This window comes from Serinus canaria, chromosome 2 (assembly GCF_022539315.1).
Source record: "Serinus canaria isolate serCan28SL12 chromosome 2, serCan2020, whole genome shotgun sequence".
In the NCBI taxonomy this organism is placed as follows: Eukaryota; Metazoa; Chordata; class Aves; order Passeriformes; family Fringillidae; genus Serinus; species Serinus canaria.
Window position 1 is genome coordinate 106,289,708 of NC_066315.1, and position 23,752 is coordinate 106,313,459.

Here is a 23,752-nt window from a genome sequence, read left to right on the forward strand (position 1 = left end):
TTAACTTTTAAATTTTTTTAAAGATATGCATTTTTCTACATCTTCTAGGTATGGTGGGTTTTTTTCTTCTTTGTTGTAATTGTGGCATGCCTTTTCTTGTAATGCATTTCATATTGCTTCCTTCGCTCCTTGATTCATGTACTTCTTTCTCTCACTATGCTGTATTTTCTACTTCTCATTTCCACACACTGCTGTGCTTTGCAACTTTGGTGCATACAATTCTGTTGTCTTTAGCTGTTTCTTTTTGCCTCCTTCAGATGCACTTTCACTCCTGAGCATTTGCATGGGGGTGTCAGAGATTGCCTCTACAGTTCAATAGCTGCAAGAAGATAAAAACTTGGCTTTAAGCAAGAAGCCAACTCCATTCTTCCTGAAGTCCAAAAATAATAAACATGAAGCCTTGCTTTGCATCCTCTTCCCTTCTGCCATCAGTCACTGTTGGTCTTTGCTGGAACTGAAGCATCCCTCTCTCCTGGTCTCTGTGCATCCTTTGGCATGTAGGAGGTAACTCACTGTACCCTGGTTGTTACTTTATGGGTGTAACACAGCTTCATATGCGTAAGAAATGATGTAATTTGGTCAGACTTGGCAGAGCTGTACAGAGGATGCCCTCTCTTGCGTTAACACTTCTTCTTTTTCACCATCTTCTTAGCTTGCTCTGACACTTGGAAACTCTGACCATTGCTGCTGCCACCTCTTTGAGATTTTGGGCTGATTTGTTCTGGAATAGAGTAGGCATGGCAAGAGGTGAGCAATTTCTCTTCTCTGTTTCTGTTGCTGCTGACAGCAATAAAAAGCACTAAAGCTGTGGAATCAAGCAAAGCTGTTACTCAAAATGGACAAAAAGAGGAGTGTTTCCATTTCTTGTCTACATTTCTACCTGAAAAACATAGTTGCAAAGGAAGTTTAACACAAGAGTAATTCTTTTTTTTTTTCTCCTAATATTCTTTGGACTTTGAGCTTTTCATACCACTTTAATGAACCATACAGTAGGCCCTGTATTTTATAATTGCTTATGTTGTGTTCAGTTTGGGTACTTATAAGCAATACTCCTTAAATTTTATGCATAAAATAAAGCATGGGCATCAACATGCTTTAGAATGAATTGAGATTTAATCTAGACTTGGTTATGATACACAACGACCTCAAAGCAGAATTACTGAAGGTCATGCTGATTTCCCTATCACACATGCAAAACCTTTCCATTGTATTTTAAAATTTGTTTTTAGAGCTGTGTCGTGTGTATACTGTCAGCATCACCCTTGCTTTACAAGGGAGACAGTTCCACGTCCTTCCTCAGCCTTTCTTCAAGCCGAGCCCCGTGCATGAAGGTCAAACGGGACAACGCTGTCCACTTCATCCGTACAGGTCTGCGCTCCTTCCGCCGTCTCGGCCTGTCAGCAAGCTCCCATCACGACAGGACGAACTCTCCCGCTTGCCGGAGCCGCTCTTGTTTTGAATGGAAGCCCCAAGGGCACCTGCAGCCCAGGTGCAGCCGGGGGTGGTCTGGCGCAGGTAGGCGGGCCGGAGGCTGGGACGGCGGGAGGAGCAGCTCCGCGGCTCTGCCCCGGCCACCCACGCATCACCCCCATCCCGGGGCCCCGGCTGCGTCCCCCTCCGGCCGCCCGGACTCTCACGGTTGCCGCCAACTTCACCGCGGCACAGCCGCTGGAGTCCGCATGGCTCCATAAACACGGGCGTGCTCAAAGGGGCGGCGGGGCCGGGCCGGGCGCCGCCGCAGTAGGACGCGCTGGCGGCATTGGACCGCCCTTCTTCCCTCCTCCTCCCCTCCCTCCCTCCCTCCCGCCGCTGGCAGGGGAGGCCGGGCCGGCGGGGCCCACGTGCGCGGCGCCCGGGAGCCGGAGGAGCGGCGCTGCCATGTGTTTCCGCGGGCGAGCCGCCGGCCGGGGCACCGCCTGAGCGCCCCCCGCCCGCGATGCTGCGGGGCGCCGCGGGGCTCTGCGCGACGCGGCCGCCCCCCGTCCCCTCGCCGCCTCCTCCTCCATGAGCACCTCGGCGGCCCCCATCAGGCTCATGCCCGGCGGGCACCCGGAGCAGGCGGCCGCCTGCGCCCCCGCCGCGGGCTCGGCGCCCGACCGGGGCAGCCCCGCCGCCGCTGTGCCCGCCGGCCCCGCTGCCGCCCCGCCGCGTCCCGCGGCCGCCCCCGCGGGCACCCCGGTGGTGCGGGGGGCCGCTCCCGGCGTCCCGCGGCCGGTGGCGCCCAAGGTGCCGCCCGCGGCCACCCTCCAGTTGCCGGCCAACTTGCAGCTGCCCCCAGGTGAGTGATCCCTCCCGGGCTGCCCCGGCTGCGGACACGTCCCGTGTCGCGACTTACCCGGCGTGCCGCGGTCGTCGCTGCCGGGGGGCCGGTGGGCAGGACGGAGTCCGGCGCGCTGCCCTTGCTGCTGGAGACGAGCCGTGGCGAAGGACGGGCAGGGCCGCGGGGGTGATGTAGTGGCGCTGTGTGTTTCGGGCTGCTTGTCTGCCCCAAACTTCTGGGAACCGGCGTGTGCGTCTGCCTTGCGGGGCATGGGCAGTGTGACTGGGCTCCGTCGGGCAGCGCTGGGGATGCTTACAGCCTGTCTGCAGGATGGATCTGGAAGTCTCTGGATAGAGGCAACTTCGTACTTCGCTGGATAGCACGAAGAGCAGGAGAAGTAACCAAAAACTCAGCGGCTAAGTTAGCCTTATGCGTGACTTGGAAAAGACTACTCGAGGCTTTAGTGGAACTTGGATGCAGGAGTATCTCGGGGAGGTGGTGTGAGCGTGGGCTGGACGCTGCAAAGCGACTCCGTAACTTACCGATCGGGTCCCCGTAACTTACCGATCGGGTCCGGCTGCCCGCACTCGCCTCCGACCGGGCGGTCCCGCGGGAATTCTTGTCACCGGCACGACCAGGCCGATGCGACTGTTCATGGAACAAGATACTGCCATGCCTAAGGAGGACAGAGTTGAAAGTTCATTACGTGTTGCTCCTTGAAACCATTTTTTCTATAAACCCTCTGTGGGAAACGTAAGGGTTTGGAGAGATGCTGCCCTAGCAGATGTGCTTCCTATAGCAGCAGTGAGAATATTAACGTAGGAGTTGCACAGTGCTGATACAGACATCTTAATACTTTGGATAGCAACAAGGATTGCCAGGGCTTCCACCTGCACTTTCTCGTAAGAGGGAGAAGGTGCTGTTGGTTCTGATCTTCTCATTTCTCCCTGTTGGGCTGTATTTGAGTACCTTTAAAAAAAAAAAAAAAAGAAGTTGCTTTGCTTCCACTGGTTTTGGTCTCGCTCTGTTGAGACCCCAAGATATGTAATGACTTCATTGCTATTTGATGCTATAATTATTTCCTGCCAGGACAGTTCTGTTGTTGGAGCATCTGTTGCAATTACTTTCAGGTTGGATATTGCTGAAAAGGATGACTGGCTTTACAGTAATTCCTGTGATGGTAGTGCATATTTGCTTTTTTTTCTTTTCTCTTTTTTTTTTTAATCCTAATGTCTTTATCAAAGACATGCACCTCCTCCCAAGGAGATATATAATGCTAGTTAAAAAAAAAAAAGTCTTTAGTCAGTCAGTTTCACTGTAGATTTCCCAGCACTCATGATGCTGTAATGTCTGGGTAGTCAGCAGTCAAGGATGAGTTCAAATCCTTGCCAACTTTCCTCTGAAATGAACCATAATGAAAATATATTAACTTGTAGCAGGGCTTCCCAGGTATTCAGGTTTTCTATTGAATACTTTTGCTTTCTGGAATGTATTGACATTCAGTTAAACACCTTTCTGTGAAGGTGAATGATCTTGTGAGTTTCCTGTGGTTTGGGAACTACAAGTTAGCAAAACTTACAGGTTTTTTGTAGTAACTTAGGTTTGATTGCATCCAGGTATACTGTTGAATGTCATCTGACTCGAATTGTAGTAGGAAGCAGATGTCACAAAAGTAGCATTACCCTTCACTTGCATCAGCTTGTTTTCCTTGCTCCTGGGACGATGCAGTCTTTGTGTCAGAAGTTCAGAGGTGCTGGTACTCTGCAGCATTGTAAATAAAAAATAACTGTATGGACTTGAGTGCTTCAGAAAAAACTAGACGTTGTCAGATTTCAAATAGATCAATGTTTCGGGGGAACTTGTCTATGTAATTGTTGCAAGGTTATATAAAAAATGCATTCTGTCTTGAAAAAGTGTTAGTATTTTACCTCTGTATTCTAGGTGGATTCAATTTTTAATTAATAATAAAAAATGCAAGATGGATAGCATTAAAGCTACAAGTGTTAGCAGCATTAAGAAAAAGAAGTGGAATAAACCACCAAATTCCAAGGCTTGAAAAGGTTTTTATTTCAAATAAACTGTCAAATCCAGCCATACAGGATAATATACAGAAGGGAGGATGCACTTAGGTTTAAAATCATGGCATTCATCTTTTGTGGCACCTGTTAAGAAAAATGCGTACAGAAAACATCCTTCCCTGGAGTTTCAAAGGGAAGTTTTTGGGGTGGCTTGTTCTGAGGAAGGTTGGACAGCACTGCCCTTACTGGTCATGCTGAGTTTCTGATGAACTACTTGTGGCTCAGAGTGGGCATTGCTTCCACAGCACTGCAGTTTGGGGAAGGAAGGGCACCAGTGGAGCTGTGTTTGCCTCTGTGACCTGCAGGGCAGTGGAGGTTCATGGAAATCTGGGATTTACACTGCTCTTTCTTTTGCACAGAATAAAGCCAGGAGTTGGAGAAAGCAGATCACTAGCTAATGACTGACCCCTTATGTCCCTGAGCACAGATTGCCCATCTGCTAAGTGCCTCTTTTTGTCTGATTGCCCAGGAAAGACCACTGTGCTTTACAAGTTCTCTTGGTCTTGAAGGACTCAGGCTTTCTCATGAGTAACAAGGGTTTTTCATCACCTTCCTGCGATTTCCTCTACAAAGTGCTGGTTTTCAGCAGAGCAGCCAGCTGCAGAGCAGTGCTGCAGATACCCAGGGCCATCCTCCTGTTCCAGTCCATCCCTGGCTGACCACCACTGCCGGCTTTAGCAAGCAGTAGGACTCCAGCTACTCTGACATCAGGGGTGGCTTTGGTCTTCTTATCCTGCATACCGTCAGCTCTTAGACTCAGTGGTTGGGCCATGTCCTCCCAAATGAAGGGAATTTGATCTGCCAGAGGGACCTTTCCTCAGCTGCCCTCTTTGCTGATGAGAGCAACAAGGCTAGCAGCATTTCAGAAGGCTTTGCACGTAGCAGTCTGGGTCTGCAGAGAGCAGAGCAGCATGGTGAGCGCTGTGCTGCCTCTGTCCTGAGCTCCATGTGGCCTGTGCTGATGCCTACAAACCTGCAAAAGTCTCATGTCATGGACCATCTGCTTAACAAGAAATCGTGTCCTTGGTTAACCTGAGCTTAATGGGGGGGAGAAATGGCTGGGCTGTGCTATTAGACAGGAGGAAATAATTGGGAAGGGGAAGGAGAGACAATGGCTGGGACAAATGTCTGTAGTTCACCTTAGTGTCTTTTGGGCCCCACACTGCTTTGGAGAAGTGGAGGGTAGAAAAAGAGCATAAAAACAGCAAGAAGAATGTTTCTTGGTTTGGTTTACTTTTTTTGAACTTAGGTTTTTGTCCCTTCTGTGTCTGTACTTTCGGTCTATTTCTGGCCCTGGAATGCTCATTACAGGCAGGTGTTGAAAGGACAATTAGTAGATAAATCTGCTTCTCTGCTGATGGGGTGAAAAAGGACAGAACTGAAACAGATGCCAGTATCCTCCATTGTTACCTTCAGTTTGCTTAGAGCAGGAAAATTCTTTGAAAACCTCACCTCATGCCACACAGGGCTGTGGCAGCAGCTGCCATCACTCTCCACTGTAGCATTGGCTGCCTCTGGTGTGTGTATTTCTGTTTTATGCTTTCCATTACTGCTAACACCAGTGGGGCTGAGCAAGCATGGTGTCAGCAAAGAAAAGGTGTCCTGAGTGTGCTGTAATTTCACTAGCAGTCTGGTGCAAGGCATGGTCTCCGTGTAAGGTTTCCTGACTTAGAGAGAGGAACAGCAGCAAGTTCAGCTTCTTGGTTTCTGTTTGCAGCTCAGTTGTCTCTGCTTGGATGTTTTGCCCTGTCTGTGGCAGGTTTTCCACTGCCTGCAGCTTATCTAGGCTGATAGTGGGTAACTTCAGAAAGCACAGCCACTGTTGTGTCAGGTGGCTGGGCTGTGTGGCGTGGGGGCAGGCAGGCAGCATCTGGACTCCTGTGGGTGGGAGGGAGAGACCTGGCGTGGGTATTCCAAAACTGGATTGGGGTGGTGTGGAGCCTGGTCTTGTTGAGTTTTTCTTAGTTGTCTGTAGAATATAAGGCAGGTAACCTGAAGAGCTAAGGGCTGGTGAACATCAGGATGCTGCTGGCCTCTGCTTTCTCCCTTTTCATGTTCTAGTTGTTGTTTTTCAGTGGTAAAACCATGAGGAGTTCGATAATATGAATATTTGGTGATATTTGTATCTGGTCCATTGCTTTAGAATAGGAGGAAATGCTGATTTTAAAATACTTCTTAATTTATATTATGTTTGAGTAGGAGTAGGCTATCTAAAGATTTCTTGTTTCAACAGGCAGAAAACTGTCAAAATTCCTTTAAAGTATGCAGTGTCTGGTTGTTGGTAGTCCCATGAAGTCTGAGCATAGTACTTGTGCTTAGACCAGTAGGGGCTAAATAATCAGTGCTTGTAACTTTTTGTTTCCCAATAACATCCTCTGTTTAGCAGGCTTCTGGGGATGGATTCTCTGCAAACTTCTCTTCACATTAGGTGACGCTGATCAACTTTTTTTTTCCTGAGGAAGGGTGAACAAAGCTTTGGTGGGCTTGAAGAACTAAGTCAAACTTAGATAATGGTGAGGAACTGCGTTGTGCTGTAACTAGTTGAAATTTCAACTGTACTCCAGGACTTGATTTTTCTTTCAGGACTGAGTATGTCTAGAAAATTATGCCTTCATATGATTAAACACACAGCCATGTGGGAATTAAGATTTAAATCTTGGCAGAAGATGCAAAGTTAATGTCTAGATTTATGGTTTTCCAAAACACAGGAGAAAAAAATAGATGCATCTTGAATACTGAAACATGGAAATATGGTGCTCAGTAAAATTAATGTTAAATGCTGTTCAGATTTTACCATCAATTGGAGTGTATTGCAAAGAATTACAGCTACAGTTTGGTGAGCAGTAAACTTTTTTTAATCCTTAGAAGAGAGAGAACGTGAGCATGACTTATGTTGCTTCTGCAGAATTTAAAGGACCTTTCAGCTTATAGCAGTAAAAATAGCATCATTCACACAGGTGACAGCTGGAGGAAATACTAATTATGTTTCAATATTCTTTTTCCCAAATATGCTGATAAAATCTAGGTAAGCTCAGGTGCTGTTATTTTGAGTAGCAACCATACCAGTTTTTTTAAGTCATTTTAGAGAACCAGGTATTTGTTATGCCACTTGACTGGAGTCTGGGCTGTGCCTAGTGGGGAGGATTGTATTTACAGATATATGTGTGCATGTTTTGATGTGAATTGCAACACTTTTGTTAACTATCAAAGATGAATAATTAGTACTGCCTTAACCATTTAGACAAAAGCAAAATGCAAATACTTTTTTGAGAATTTTCTTGGCATTTTCTGAAAATTTATGATGTCAGAAGAAAACCAGGTGTAATTTGCAAAATGGAAAAAATCACCATAAATGTTGTTAAGCGTTTTACTATTCAGATTGTTGAGATTAAGGTCTGCTCTGCCATCTGGATCACCTTTAGAACAAAGTCCACTAACAGATCTTTTCCACCAGTGTCTTGAGGAAATAAGCTCTGATTGCAGCTGAAGTGGGGTAAAAATGGCAATAGATGGAAGATCCTTGTTGCTAGTGAGGAAATCTAGGATCTGTTAATGCTGGAGAACTGGTGAAGCTCAGTGATCTTACTGTGCTGTAAGAACAGTCTGATGATATGGTAACACTTAATTTTCACAGCTCATGTTTGCAGACTTTTTCCAGAGCACACTTCCAGTTTGGTAGAAGCAGAGGAGATGCTTTCATTAGTACTGGCTGCTCCTAGGAGTCGCCTGGGAAATCAGAGTTCCTTAGGTGGATGTCCAGGCTAGAACAACAACTGGGTGAAACAGCATGCCCTGGTTGGCAGTGCACCTGAAGCCTTTCCCTGGCAGCTTGCCCAGTGGCAGTTCCACCTCTTCCCAGCGGAGCCCTGGAAGCCAGGTCCAGCTGACTGGTGGGTGGTGCATTACCAGGCAGTCTCAGTGGGGCAGCCAGTGTTCTCTGTTGAAGGGGGTTAGTGCACTCAGAACACCTTTACAGATAGGTGCCATACTAGGTTCTTGACAAAAATCACACAGTTCTGGTGACAGTTTCCACAATATCTGTGTAGACAGAAGTTAATGCTTCCCATGAAGGTTTTGCTGTCTTCTGCAATAGTTTTTGTTTGCTCTATCACACTTAGAGCAAGGTGGTGATCATTGCTAAAATTCAGTGTTGATCTGTTGTTTGCAAGTGAAAAAACATCCAGACGAGGAGTAAATTTGCACTTTCAGAAGTGGAATTCAACTTTCTTCTGGTCCCCAAGTGAGCAATGAGGAAACAAATGTCACATTGTAAAATTAATATGAATTAACTGACTTGATTCTCTTCTTACTTAAAGGAGACAGAGATTTAAAGAGGACTGATCTTGTCCTTTGTTAAAGCACTACCAAAACACCAATGATGTTTTCAGCAACTCTTGGTTTAAAGTTAAGATTTGTGGTTCAACATTTCAGCTTCAGATTTCTCTGTAACAGCCAAATGGCTGTTCCAGAAATGGTAAGTGCAGGGTGTTGGCATACCTTCTGGTCCTTAGAAAGCTGTCTGCTGTATGTATATGGCTGCAGTGTGCCAAGCATATAACTTACTATTTGAAGAATGTCACTACAGTGAGTACTAGGAGTACACAAGAGAATGTGGTGTAGAAACTCAATGCTTCTTACAGTGCAGTAGGAATTGTCTTGAGAGCAAGGAAGTGTCACTTTGCTCCTTTAAGGTACTATTTCACTGCCATCAGCTGGGTCCCCAGCAAATATTTGAAGATCCTGTATGAGGTAATTTGGGTCCCAGAGAATGCTCAAGTCAGATCATCTTAGCTGTAGACAGTCCTAGAACTGTCTGATTACTCAGATAGGAAGGAACCAAGCCTCGAGGTGCAAAGTTGCATACCACAAAGATGCGATGGGGAAATGCTAATGGGAAATGATCCCAGTTGCTGAAAGGCGTGGCCCAAGGACAAGAGCTAGATGCTACCACAATATCCAATAAAGCTCTGCCTTGTGGCGCACAGTGTTGGCTGGGAATCCCTAATGCCTACACACAATAAAGACAGCACCTCTTGGGATTCAAGTGTAATAAATGCACTCTGAATCCAAATAGAAATGGTACTGCCATCTTGTTACTATGCTCAGAAAACCTGTTGGTTGTTTGTTGTTGGTTGTACAGTTGTACTTTTGCTTAAGAGTTTTACTATAACTGTAAAATTATGTAGATATAAATGTGTTCTCAAGGAAAGAAATTCAGCCATATGTGCTGTCGAGGAGAACTCTTTTAACGCTGAAATGTGGGCCTGTATTCTGTGAAAAGGCATCAGAAAATGTGAAAACTAAGGGGGCCCAGTTGCTAGACTGTTAAACAGATACCCATCTGGGCACCAAAATACATTGATGAGCAGCTAGTCCTCAACAGCTTGGATAAGACTTGCTGGTTGAGCAGTGTGTGAAACTTGGCTTCAGATTTTTGCAGTTTTAGCATTTTGTGTCTAGTTCCTGGAGAAAGGGAGGGAAAGCGGACTTAGTTTGCACTCTTGAGTAAGATGTGTGGTGTCCATTATTCCTGACTGTTTTAAACAATAGGATACCAGAGTCTGCTCCATCCTGCCTAGAAGAGATAGCATCATCCCTTTCCTGGTTTTCTATATCAGCCTTGAAAGTTGTATTCCAAATTCTACATGAAACTGCTGTGCCATTTGTGCAGTTGGTAAAGATGCCACCAACATCTTTAAAGAACTTACAGGTATAACATTGTATATAGACTGTGTTCTGTTGTAGCATGAAAGAATATGGGGATTATGCCCCTTGAATTTTTCTCCTGACATGGAAATAAATTATTTCCATATCCATGGGTAAAACAAGGTGTCTTTCATTGGAATTCAAAATCTGACATTTCATTGTGACTCTGCAATATCTACATGCTAGTCACTTGTCCTGAGCCATTGCTATGAAGACCCATTAGTTTAGAAGCTTCCCTGGAACAAAGGGAAAGAGCACAGAGGGTTATTTCTGAGATATGTAATTGTTTAGTTTGTGTAACAAAATGTGAATGGAATTATTGGTTGAGGGCCTGGATGTGTGGTGAGTGATTCTGGTTGCTGTAATAGCAGTGTTTGATTGTGGATTGAACATTGCTGAATTCTTATATCAGCTAGAATCGACTTCCAAAGTTTGGGAGGAATTGCTGTATGGAGTAAAATGTTCTGTGGCTGTAGTGTAGATGCTGAACAATTTATCTTGACCCCACATAGGGTAGATGAGCCCTCTACCCTGCTAATCTAGGAAATACGAGAACAATCGCAGGTGCTTTTCCCAAGAAAAGCCTAAAACAGGCAATCTTTGACTTCACAAAAGATCTGAAGTCTGCGGTTGTCTGAAGTCAGCTGCATTTAAAAATACAAGTTAGAGATCATTATTAAGAGACTGTGATGAAGTAACCTGGTAAAGCATGTAGATCATTATTGTAGCTTTGTTCGTAAAACAGTGATAATCACAACTAGATGTTGCCTCCAAATTGGGCTGTTGTCCTTGTCTTGTCATCTCCACTACAGAAATTTGCAGTAGATATCTAGGAAAACTCAAGTACTGAGTGAGTACTTACTCATAGGGAGTAAGTAGTCCTCCTGCATGCACTACAGACCATACTTCATCTGAAAACATTACAGCCCCTTCATATTAGAAGGATTATGTCAGTCATGTAGAAGTTAGGTTACTGTCTTTCCCAGTATTTCATTAACACTTTGTGCCTCTTTAGCACTCTTTTTTAGCTAACACACTGACAAAATGCACCTTGGTACAATCACTGCTAGAACAGTCTACATCTCTAATAATGCCCTTTTTTGGTCTGTCTTATTCACTCCTGTAATCTATCTTTTAATACTTTTTGGTGACCTAGTCTGTGGAGCTTGATCAATGGAATTGAAAAGGAAAAAACAGGCTTTTATTTCCTAAGGGATGTCTTTAGGGAGAAAAACTGTATGCAAACCTGTTGCATGGATTAGTAGTGTTTGATAAGTTATTTTCCAAATTTTCAATGATCCTAAATAGTCAAAGAAACTTAAAAGCAATATTCCTTTCTAATTGCCACTTAGTTTTCTATTAAAACATCCCCTTTCAAGCTTGGTTTTAGCTTCAAATAACTTCCTTAAAAGTTATTGCTTTGTTTTGAGTGCTCAGTGAAAGAATGGGATTTGTTTAGGAACAGAGAGCTCTGACACATTACTGTTGTTTTAAAACATTTTTGCTGTTTCATTGCTGATTTGAGACCTGGAAGTCCCCATTTAGCCTTGTTTTTATAACTGGGTTTAAGTGTACTTTACTAAGATTGGCAGGATACCTGATGGAGGCACTCCTTGTTTTGGAATAAGTTAAATTTACCCTTCTTTGAATGCAGCTTTTGTGACTTTTGTTCTCTTAAATGAGCTTGGTCTCACTGCGGTTGGTTCTTGCTTGTATTTTATTTTAGGAGCAAAAGACTTTGCTTCATTTCCTCACGTTATTCCCTAAGCAGCAGTTCCCAAGAGCTGTTTGCTTGAGGAGTTGGGTTGGAAACCTTGTAATCAAAGTGGTGGCTTAATGTGACAGCTGCAGCTTCACCTGTAGTAACAGCATAAGGTGTATCTCCACCTTGGAGCACAAATGCCAGCTGGTTCATCTCAGGAAATTCCTGGGGGAAGTTCCCCATCAGAAATGTCTCAGGCTTGTCTTACATGGTGGAAGTTGCCCTTATGGTGGGACGCTTTCAGCATGCACTGGTGCTCAGTGCTGCTGGATGAAGCCCAGAGCTTCAGCTGGCAGCACAGGTTTGTGTTAACAGCATTGTGGCTTCCTTAACACTATTCCCTGAAATACAGTGAAGCCCATGCAGGTGGCATTACATACAGTGGCATAAACAGATCTCTGCTGTTATCCCACAGCTTCTTGCTCATGTCTCCAGTGAGGTTTTGGTGCTTTCAGTTAAAATGCAGAGGTATCTGGAAGCAGCTAGCCTGTGTTTTGTGGTTCCTGGGTTGGGTGCTGAACCAAGTTCAGAATAAGGTGGGTTTCCTTCACCAATGGTTTTGGGGCAGGAAAAATTTGTAGCAGAGGGATCTCAAGTTTGTGAAAGGAAATTAAGTGAATTTTCATTAGAAGGCCTCTGATCTTCCATTGCTCACAGTCTCAGTAGAGGCTGATCTGGGTGGTGGCTGCCAGAGCTTTGCAGGACTGTTGCCAGGCTCCCCTCCTCAAAGCAGGGTACCTGCAGCCCTGGTTCCAGGAGAAGGCAGGGTGTAGATCTCAATGAGACCTCTTCAAGGTAAGAAGGTGTAGCGTGGCTCCTTCTGTGTAGCTTTGGGGGAAACTGGGGTGGGTTTTGGTTGTCAGATACTTCCCTTCCAGCTCCCTTCACAGGGTTACAGCTGAAGAAAGGTGTGCAGAGAACGAATGGCTGAAACAGCTAGTTGTGTTTTAACTGCCTTTTCAGCCAGTGTAGGAAAACCAAATCACTTTCCAAAGTATTTTTTTGGCAGGACAGGCAGAATATCTAAGGATGGAAGTCTCAATTCATTGCAAAAAGGGTTTTGTTTTTTGGGTTTTTTTTTAATCTGTAGGAGACACTTGAGTCCTCCAGTGAAGAATGTAAGAAATAATCTATGATTGTAACTGGTCACTTTGGTTTGAAAATAGGAACAGTTTTGTAGCCCCAAAGGGATTGTGCCTTGCTCGTCCTATCAAAGTGTGTGTATAGTGAGGAAGTCATTCCCATTCTCTGAAACAATTTCAGTAAAACTATCAAATAATGTTCTTGGAAGTACAGCCCAAAAGAGGGCTTCTCTAATGTTGTGAGGATGCTTCATCACTCTTTATTTACTACCATTGATGCTAAAAATTTGCTCCATTTGCCAATACCTTTTCTGTTCTTAAATGCAGTGCTGAGAGATGTTAGATGAAACTTCGTGCTTCAGCTGTTCAGAGATCCTGTGTTGTTTCGTTTGTTCTCTCTTTCTTCCCCCCATTTTCTTGTGGAGTTGCAGTGACTGCAAGATATGATGTGTTTTCACATTTATTTTGTTACTATTTGCTTTCTACTGGATGTAAAAACAGCTCTTGATAAGAAGTACTATCTTTCCCCCCCTGCCAAGTGAAGAATGTGGATTCCTGCACTTACCTTCCTTTCTGATAGTAGCGTCCTGGTAGCTGCACCAGTCTGTTTACATGACCTTTCTATTGAGAGCTTCAAGGTTACCATCACCTGCTGTTCCCTCATTTCACACTTGTGCAGCTGTATAAAGTGTGTGAGACTTCAGGCATTGGTTTTAAGAGCCATGGAACCTCTTCTTCTGGCATAAGAGACCTCCTGTGCCGCCTCTTGGAGTCTGTGCCATTGGCTGTAGTATGGGGTTATTGCTTTTGTTTCCAGGCAGAAGGGGAGTACCAAAGTTGTGAAAAACTGTAATTAAATTGTGGCAATGAGAGGTAAAAAATAAGTGCTGTTCTCAACAGCTTTCAAAGAGTTTCAGGCAGTTCATGTGTCAGTTTACTGTCCCTTTGTGACATTAGGTTGTAACTGCCCAGAACTGTCTCTCGTGCTTGGACAAGATGTGGTTCTTCAGTGTCTGGAGCTGTAGCTCTAACAGCTGTTTCACATTTGCCTTCAGCTTTATCTGTGCGTCAGGCATCAATAGCATTAAGCCTGCAGAAGCAGTAGTTACTAGATTACCATAGTATTATCATTTTGCCAGTGTCACAAAGAGCTGCTGCCATGAAAAGGTTACCATGCTTTATAAAAAATTCTGCCAAATGGAACAAAGATAGGGACATGATTGTTACTCTAACTTATATTCAAGTAACAGGCATTATCATAGTTGAATGTTCCAATCAAGGCTATGACCACTGGACTGGCCTTAGGTAACTTCTGCTGTGGATGCTTTCACCAAGTTATTTTAATTCAGTATGGATGTCCTTGTGTTGCCTAATCCTGTTGCTAGGGCTGGAAAGCTGCTTTATGTTTTGGGTTACATCCTTTTTGGGATAACTGCTATCCTGCTCAAATGTAAAGGGCTTACTTGTTTACCTTTTCTTTTTTGGAGCTGTTAATGAATTTACATATGAACTGTATTGTATTTGTATAAACTTTCTAGCTCTGGCTCTTGAGGTAATTTCCTGTCAAGCAAGCAGATGGAAACTCACCCCATTCAGGTGACTGGAGGATGGGCTACTTTTCCAACAGGGTCTCCATCTCTCTTGAATGCCAACTGAAAATGCAGAACAGTAGTGCAAAACCAGTCCCTGCCCTGTAATCAAGTTGACTGGTATCAATATGGTTTCTCAAATGCAGAAGTAGAAAATGCACTTCTGATAATTTGACTTAACAGACAAATGTTATGAGTAGCGACAAAATATCCAAGTACATGAAAACTAACTCTTAATGCATTCCAGACCTCTAAAGGTATGAAATTAGAAGTTTATATGTGCCTTCTCAAAGTAGTAGAGCAGTCAGTGATGTTTTAAACCAGGCTTATAAAAGAAAAGCCTAAAATCTCCAGTAGCAGCACTTCTGCCATTCTGAATGTAGACTGAGAGCAGAGAGAAATGCTATTGCTAGCAAAATGTGGTCAACTTTCTTTCAGTGAAATCTGCATAAGCACGTGGTCTGAACAAGGGAAACAATACCCTTTTCCTGGCTGATGATAAATTGTTTGCCATGAATCACTGTCTAAATGAGATGGCGTGAAAAGAAAATGAGAAATCTAATATGTTTTCTATAATTCCGGTTATTCATTGATTAAATTAAATGATCCATCTGTACCTAAATATAATTATAGTCAAGTCATCAGTGGAGGAGGAGAAAGCTGAGTTGTCAGATGGAGTTAACAGTGTTTTTCAGAATATGCAACTTGGCTTTTGCATCTGGCCTGTGTAGTAAAAGCTGCTTGAGAAAAGAGGGGATCATGTAGATGCTGCTCTTGCAGTTCTCAGCTTGTGTCTGCTATGTAAATGGCAATATGTTGATGTTACAGAATTTTATACCAGGTTTTGTGTTGTCTTGCAATATCCTCTTATGCTTTTAGATGTGGAGGATGAAAAGCTGTTTCTAAGCATGTTATGGCTTGATTGTTTTTTTTTTTTTTAAATCCAAAACACACTCAACAAAACCCAACGCGTGGAGCTTGTGGCTTTTTCTGTTGTATGCATTTAAACTCAGACAGAAGCAGTGTTTTAGACTGTATTGTGTGGTCATATTTTGTCAGCTTTCAGACTAACCAAGTAGTAAAAAGACTTTCATTACAATCTTGTTTTACTCTAGGAAATATTGTAAGTGTGCATAGAAGATCTGGGTTTCAGATATTGGATAATTTGCAAGAAAGTTTAATGCAGTCCTCCAGAAACATTGAGGTAGTCTTATTTACGTGTCTGGATTCTCCTGTACCTCCTCCTTCTTTTTATTTGAAAGATCAGTGTTAAGTGAGGGTGTTTGAGGATGGTGTTTTCAGTGGTGGACTTTGCAGAAGCTGCTGCTGAAGGCAAAGGAGGTGAGGCACCACAAAGGTAGGGTCCTCTGTAGCTCCCTTGAAGGATCTGACATGGTACAGACCAAGTATCCAGCTGGCATTTTGTATTTTTCATTGTTTTGAATCCTCTGAATTTTTCAGAGATGAGCCCTTGGGGGAGGAGGCTTTAGTAGCTGAATGGTCCTTTTTTTATTCTTTCCCACTGAAATCTCCCTATTTGGTTTCAAACTCCTCCAATAAAACTCTAGGTTTTAATGCTTTTGGAAACACCCTTGGCAGAGGGAAAGCTTCAAATATCTCAGTTACCTTAATTTTCCTGGAGACCACTGCCCTCTTAACTGGGGGGGATGATCTTGATTCAGGTAGGTGAGCTGATGCTAATCAGGCTTCAGTGCTCACTACAGTTTTCTCTAAGCTGTATTTTCCAAGTATGTGCCTAAGTGTTCAGAAACTGAAGAGGCAGCCAAGTGTGATAGTGGTGATGAATTTTGCAGATGAAGAACTGCTTAAAATTAGTGCTAAAGTAATCCCAGAGCATGTGTATATTTTGTGTGTCTGTCTTTTTAATGTTCAAAATATATTTTTGACTCAAATGGTGAGCTGCTTTGCAATTTGCATCTTGTATGCGCACTGTGTTTCAGTTTGGCCAGTAGTTAAGTTTTGCTCTTGAATTTAGGAATTATTTTCTGTTGTGAGATGCATAGTAAAGCTGATGTGCACTTTATTCTTGTATTTCTTGGCAGCTGTTCCTTGGAGTAATAAAGTAAATATTACATTATCTAGTGTGGTCTAGTTATTTCTTCCACAGAAATATAGGAAAGCCATAATATAACTTAATTTCACAGTCTGAATGTGGTTTTTTTCAACAGGAACTGTTCTTATCAGAAGCAGTGATGGCCACCTAATGCTGGTATCTCAGCAGTCAATAGGACGAGCCCAGAACCAGACACAAAACAACACAAGTGTGAGACCATCTGTGCCAACCAGCACACCTGCAATCAGAATATGTGCTGTGCAGGTAACTTCTCTCATAACTTTAGTTTGGCATAGCTGTATGTTGTGTAGTTAGAACAGACTTAGCAAATAAGTTGTGGAGGGTTAAATAAGTGTTTGAGCCCTTTCTGAGTGGGGTGATGATGTTTGGTTTTGCACCAATAAACATCACTATGTGCTTTGCTTTCTTGCTTGGAAGAAAATTTGAGATCTGTTACATATGGTAACGATCAAATTAGTGAACTCCTCTCTGATGATGATGATGATGATGATGGTGATGTAAACCATTTTAAGAAAAAAAAATGCCAGCCAAAATTGCCTAAATGGTTACTGCTAGTATCTAAAACCTTGGGATCCTCTGTTGGGATATTTCTCCAAAGCTGAGGACCTTTCCCATGTTCCCAGGATGTTCCTCTTTCCCTGAACTCTGCTGGCTTTTTGCTTCCATCTCTTGTGTAGTCAGCACACAAGAGTAAGGAGCTACATAAAAGTAACAATTTATGTTTTTCTTTAACCATTTTATCCTGATTGTGCATTATCTCTAAATATCTCTGAATCTGTTATTGAATATTAAACTGGTAGACAAAGAGCTTTGCTGAGCAGTGTTTAAATGATATGGACTGTGTGAATGATGCCTGTATTATTACTATTAAGAGGGTGTGTCTCAGTTTGTATCTGATCCCAGCTTCAATGTCTGTTTTGTCATTGACTTGTCTGACAACTGTTCTCTGCCCATGTGTAATTATTTTTCATTTTTATTTTTCCAAAGAATTCTGGCACACAGTTAGTAAAGAAAATAGCAGCTGCTCCTGTGAAAACGTTATCTCAAACAACAAATGCTGTGGTTTCTACTGTTCAGACACCTGCTGTAATACAGGTACTTTGCAAGATTTATAGTAGGTGGAATAAGTGACAGAAAGAGCTAGAGAAAATATGGATATGTGCTCTTGTTATTTCTAACAGTAATCTGGTTTTCAGTAAGCTGAGTAACCTTTGTCCTCATAACAAATTATTTCCCAAATCTGTTTTTTTTAAATACATAATTTAATTAGGCTTCTGTCAGTGTGTGTCTGATAATCTTACCTCACTACAGTAGAAAGCACATGAACAATGAATAAAATAAATAGTTCAGAGAGCCAGAGAGCCATTTCCAATGCCTTTGTAGGCTGTGATAGAGCTCCTTCAATCTCTTGCTAAATCTTTTCTGGGAGATGTGCTCCTGTTGGGGTTCCCTGACTCCTTAGTGCAGAAAAAGGTATACCTGAGATGATGTTGAGGTGAAAATGAGCTGTCTGCACCAATCAAGCTGTTTTTCATGTATATGATGTTTTTCCCCCTCATTATAAACTGAAGGAAGGTCATAGCTGAAGACCTGTTCTCTAATTGAGTGTGGCAGATGGGTTCCACAGGTACAGCTGTAAATAGGCAGTGGTTGAAAATGCCTCATTATTTTCAAGTAGTATTTTTGTCTTATTTCCTAGGTCTTATTTTGCTTTTTCTAGAGAAAAAATGTTGTAGACCCCTTCTGAAGAGAGTTTTATCACCTGCAGAGTATGAGAATTTTCCTATGTATGGTTCATCCTCTGTTTTTGGGGACCAGGCTTCTGGATGAGCATGTGGAATGAAAAGAAACCTACATTTTTCTACAGATAGTATGTTCTGTTCATAATCTGTAGGAGAAATCATGAAGAAGTCTGGCTTCTACTTGTATTTTGTGACAAGACTTCGAAGGAGACTGAGCTGTAGCAGTTGACAAAAGACTCAGTAAATGAGCAAGATCAGTCATTCAAAAAACATGCTGGATGTATGTTCTTGACCCTGAGGGTGTTTGAAGGGTTGGGGGATGTGTGTGCTGACAGTGTAACAGTCTGACTAACAAGTTCATCCTTCTGCTGTTCTTCTGTACCAGCAGCTGAACGCTGCTCACACTCTGTGCTCTTTTTTCAGTTCCTTCTCACTACAGATGGATAATGTTGGGGCTAAAGTGGAAAACCCAGAGGCCTCTCTTAATACAGTCCCTATTTTGCTCAGAATGGAAACAGTGTATGCTTTGTGTCTAAATACAGTAATGGATGTTCCTTCCTTTGGTTTTGGAACAGTAGCTTGCAAACCCTGTGTTTGTGATCTCTGCATAGAGGTTTTAGGATATAAAAACAGTAGTCATCTACTATACTACCCTTGCACTGGGGAAAAGAGATGAAGGTCATCCATCATCTGATGGATGAAGTCGCATGCATCCTTCACACTCTCATGTGGGTAAACACTGAGATTCATCATGCTATTAACTTCTCTTTTTAAAACTTTTATCTGCCTGTGGCTTGGTTTTTCTATACTTTAATTCAGTTTTGATGTAGTCTATTGAGCTTGTGTTCTTCTGAGATATTTAAAGACATAGACTTGGAGTATTTTTTGTAAGCTTTTTTTTTTTCCCCACTGTAGAAACTGGAACACTTGGAATGAGCTGTAGGGCTAGATTTAGACAGCAGGAATGATGTCTCTAGGAAAAATTGACAGAGCTGTTTTGTTTGGAGTGGCTTCCTTGAAGCCCCTCTGTTTTACAGAGGATTGCAAAGCCCTCTGTACGAGCTCCTTGTAAATGAAGAGTAAAGAGATGCAATGTGGATACATCTTGCCATCATGTGGTCATGTTGCTCCTCACCCTGGGGTGGACAAGGGAAGAGTGCTGAAAAGGGAGCCAGTGCAAAAAGTTGATGGAACCATCTGGGGAAAGAATGGCAGAGCCCTTGAGTCTGATTTCCTTGGCAGCAATTCATTCATCAGTCTTAAAGTAACTTCCTGATCTTAGTCTTGATAATTTTTTGAGATCACAGGAGTGTTGGTCTGGGAGTATGATGTCACCACTGAAGGTGGTAGAGAGTGGAGAGGAAATAATACTTGGCTTCGTTCTGCATCTTCAGTCTTGTGTGAAATACAACTTGGAACACTCCCTGCAAAACTCTGTAGGTACTGACTGCAGGATTATTCTCCTCATCAACGAAAATATTTTGCTTTTCTGACATTCCTGAATGTTTAAGCTGTGAGGTCAGACAAAATTACCTGCACATTCTTATTATTTTACCTGTTTCCCAGATGGCGTAACAAAGCTGCAAAGTGTCTAATTAGCATCATGCTGGGGCACTTTCATTTAGATGCAGAGCACTTCTTCTCCTGAAATGACTTCAAAATATGCAGGATTAATGCCATTTTTTTTTGTGGTGACCGTTTCTCTGTTGCTCAAAGTGAGAATGAGAATTGTCGGTAGCAAAAAAGGTTGACAGCAGATGACAGAAATTAATTCCCATATATTCATTTTCCTGGGAAAAGGGTCCAGCAGACTTCCTGTTGTTTCCTCCCTCAGCTGATAAAATGCTGTTCTAGTCTTGATGTGTAAGCATGCTGGAATTTGCAAGAGATCAGCTCCTGTTTTCGACTTTTAAAAGCCCAGGGCATTGCAGCTTGGCAGATCTGCACTGTGTCCCCTTCCGTCTTCCTCCTGCCCATCTGTTTGTGGGATTCTTGTGCCCAGTTTGCCTCCCTGTGGTCTCAGAGCTGTTGAGCCTCATCCTTGGAAGAGGCAGTGGTGGTGGCAAAGATCCTGCAGAGAGCTATTAAAGTGTAACCAACAGTGGGAGCCTAAGCTAGAAAGCTTTCTGCTAGCTGCCTGCTGCTTTCATGTCAAGCTGGCAGCAGCTTGGGGAGGAGAGGACACCCACCCAGAAGAGAAAAAATTGTAAATGTGTGACAAAAGTGTTATGGGTTTGCTTTAGCTTTAAATGTTTGTTCATTAATTTTCCCTATCCCGAAAGACTGCTGTTCTGTGTGACGTCTGTCCCACTTTTGATAAGTTTTTGTTTTACCCATGGCAGGGTAAGTTAGACTCCTGTCTGACTCTCTTCTGATTGATGCAATTAGCCACTATTAGTTGTGCCTGTTTGACTAAGCTGGGGTGCTTAAATGTATTAAGAGTCAGTGAAAGCCATTACATTGTGCAGATCTGAACCTAAAATTTGAACTACAGAACCAGACTTTCACTTCCTCTTCGCAGGCTTGGAGGAAACATGACAGCCAACTTTAGGTTTCAAATGTTAACCTGGAACTCTGCCTGTGGGTTCCCTCTGGCTTTTCAGTTTTTAAGTTGAGAAATCAAAAGTTGTGGTTTTTTGTATGGGCAGATTGCTTTAATTGTATTCTGTTGTGTGAGCTGTGTTGGTGTTTTGGGTATGGTTTGTTTGTTCTCTTTAAAACCTGAAGTAGAAATACTTCAGTTTAGTGGGTTTTAGATTTGGCCTAGTTTGCAAAGAAGGGAGGTATTTTTTTCCTAAACCTTAATTACTCTCCTGTTGCTGGAGCTTCTGAATCTGTTGGTAAATTATAATGAGCTTTTAAAAAGAGGTCTCAAAATAACTGGATTTTGTAAGAATTTCTGTCAGGGCAGAGGAGAAGCAGATCCAAATTGCTGCCCACGAGGAAAAAGCAGGAAGAACTTGGTAGGTCCATTTGCTGAGCTGGCTGCTTCTGCTGGCACTTACATCCTTCCAAAGTTGACATGATGTCTTTTGCCTACTCTGTGTGTGATAGGAAAAGCAAGGGGTGTTGCAATGGGGAGAGGAGCTTCAGGGCAAGACTGGAAGATAAATAATGACTTATGGTTCTGTTTGTCTTCAGAATAGTATCACCTGGCTTAGTATTGTCCAAAATCCATTAGTCTTACACTGTAGGAGCCTGGCAAAGTTAATGTATTGGTTTCTTCAAGACAATTTTATCTTCCTCTCTTCCTTCAAAGTTACAGGCAGTGCTTTGGTCTGGATGTGTCTCTGTAATGTCTTCCCCCCATCCTTGATTTATAAATAGAATTATGGCTGTGGCTGTCACTTACTATATTAAATAGAGCCTCCCAAAACAAATTAATCTAAACTCTAAAAACAAGGAGAAGAATTGTTTCTTTGTGCTTCACATAACAGTGTGGAGGGAAGCTGCTACCTGGTATGCTTGCAGAATCCAGGGAAGTTGCTGCCTTATATGCTAGCAGAATCCAGTATGTTTGTCACGTTGCTCCTTGGTTAAAAAGTGTTAATTTTTCTCTTCAGCCAGCAGCTGCAACAGCTAGTGTTACTACAGTTACTGCTGTAAAGCCTTTGAGTACTGGAACACCTGTAAAACTTCCAGTTACAGGACCACCTGCACAAGCTATCTCCCAAAAGGCAGTCTCTGTGAAAGCAGAGGGCACAACAGTAGCACAGACCAGCGCTTCTACAGTAAGGAAAAAAAAAAGTTTTTAATTAAAAATTAACATTCTGTATGTTCATCAGAGGTTGAAGAGACAGTGCAACATCTAACAGTCTTCTCTTTATTTCCACACTAGGAGATGCTAGAGAATGTGAAGAAATGCAAGAATTTTCTTGCTACGCTGGTAAAATTGGCGTCTAGCGGACCTCAAGCCCCCGAGATGGGGCAGAATGTGAAGAATCTCGTGCAAAACCTACTGGTGAGACTTTTTTCAAAACAAAGTCTGCATCATTTGTGTATAGATTTTTGACATTTACTTTATCATAGTTTTGTTCCTGTTATTGTGTAGCTTTTTTTTTTTTTTTTTAACAGCTCAGGAGTTGGATTTGTGGCTGGGTGCATCTGACCCTTGTTAAGTCTTACGTTATAAATCTTACTTTTTTTAACTGGATCCCGTGCTGTGTTATTTCCCCCCCTCACATTTCTGTTTCACTTTATGCACACAGGTAACTAATAGCAGGAGGAGCTGGTAATGTTAACACAGCTTCTGAGTATCTTTTTTTCATATTAGTGTAGGTTTGAGTCATCAGTAGCAAGAATCTGACGTGGAGGTTGCAGTGCAGCACTAAGTCCATACTACTGCTTTACTCCAAGACAGAACTGAGCAGTGGCACAGGAATGACATTATCAATAGCTTAAAACAGTAGGATGGAGCAAACAATGTGGTGGCTGCCAACCCCTCTCTCTTTGCAGGTGGCTTCCGTATGGTGCTTCGTGCTGTATCCCAGCACAGCTGGGTTTTCCTGGTAACGATTTCTCCTGCCACTTCTTGTCATGGCATTTGACCGCTGCTGCTGTGTTGTTGTTCCACTGTAGCAGAAGGCTGTGTGCTGGTGGAGGGGGGTGGCTTTGCCAGTGGTACCAAAGGGCTTTTCAGTCTGGGAAGGTGTGATGTAGATAGGTGTAATTTCAGAGAGCAGATTGTTTGAAGAATGCAGCCTTGCAAAAATTTGATTTCTTAGCCTCTGTCCCTGCTGGACTGTACACTTTCCTTCTGTGGGAGAAATTGAGTTGTTCTTTCTTGTGCTTACAGTACTTGGTTTTTTTGTTTTTTTTTTTTTTTTCTTTTTAAAGAGCAGTTATTAAGAGACATTAATACATTATTAACTGCACATTTATTTGCTTTTTGTAATAGTTTAAAAATCTGCTATTCGGTATGTGTATGATTTAAATGCATTTGTGTTATGAGAGAAATGAGTAAATAGGATCTGGGCAGCAAAATGATCCTTAAGGCAGTGTTTCATGAAGTGGGTGTCAAGCACGCTGTATGCACTGAGCCTTAGTGTACCAAATCACTTGCATCTGTATCAGGGAGACCTCAGTGACCCATGTCTGCATCTCAGTGAGATCTAACAGGCAACAAATCAAGTGGCTAAATGGGAGAGCTGCTGGAAGCTCTGTTTGTCTGCAAAAGCACAGTCTCTAAAATCCCTGTCCTGGTTGTGTAGCAACTTGGAACAGTTGCTGCAGAGGTGAATATGGGTGAGAGAAGTACTTTTTCAGCAGAAATGGAGATTGGTGTTCTATTTGTGTGTTTATACCTTTTTGGAGGAGCTAATATTCTTGATGATGCTGGGAGGGTGAGGAAGGGCAGCAGAGTCTGGGGCTTAGCCCTCTGTACAAGTGAGGGGTCTCAGAAGTTTGCTGCAGCTTCCTAACCCTCCCAAGCCCTTGAG

The 23,752-nt window shown here is 42.9% G+C and overlaps 1 protein-coding gene across 1 annotated transcript in view; it reads left to right on the forward strand.

The window, feature by feature from the left end:
- Positions 1-2,004: 2,004 nt before the first annotated feature.
- TAF4B (TATA-box binding protein associated factor 4b) overlaps positions 2,005-23,752 on the forward strand; it is a 71,079-nt gene continuing 49,331 nt past the window's right edge. The window contains exons 1-5 of the mRNA XM_050971371.1: positions 2,005-2,278; positions 16,667-16,815; positions 17,560-17,667; positions 21,878-22,045; positions 22,153-22,275. Of these exons, the coding sequence (XP_050827328.1) occupies positions 2,005-2,278; positions 16,667-16,815; positions 17,560-17,667; positions 21,878-22,045; positions 22,153-22,275 (822 nt within the window). The remainder of the gene's footprint in view (positions 2,279-16,666; positions 16,816-17,559; positions 17,668-21,877; positions 22,046-22,152; positions 22,276-23,752) is intronic.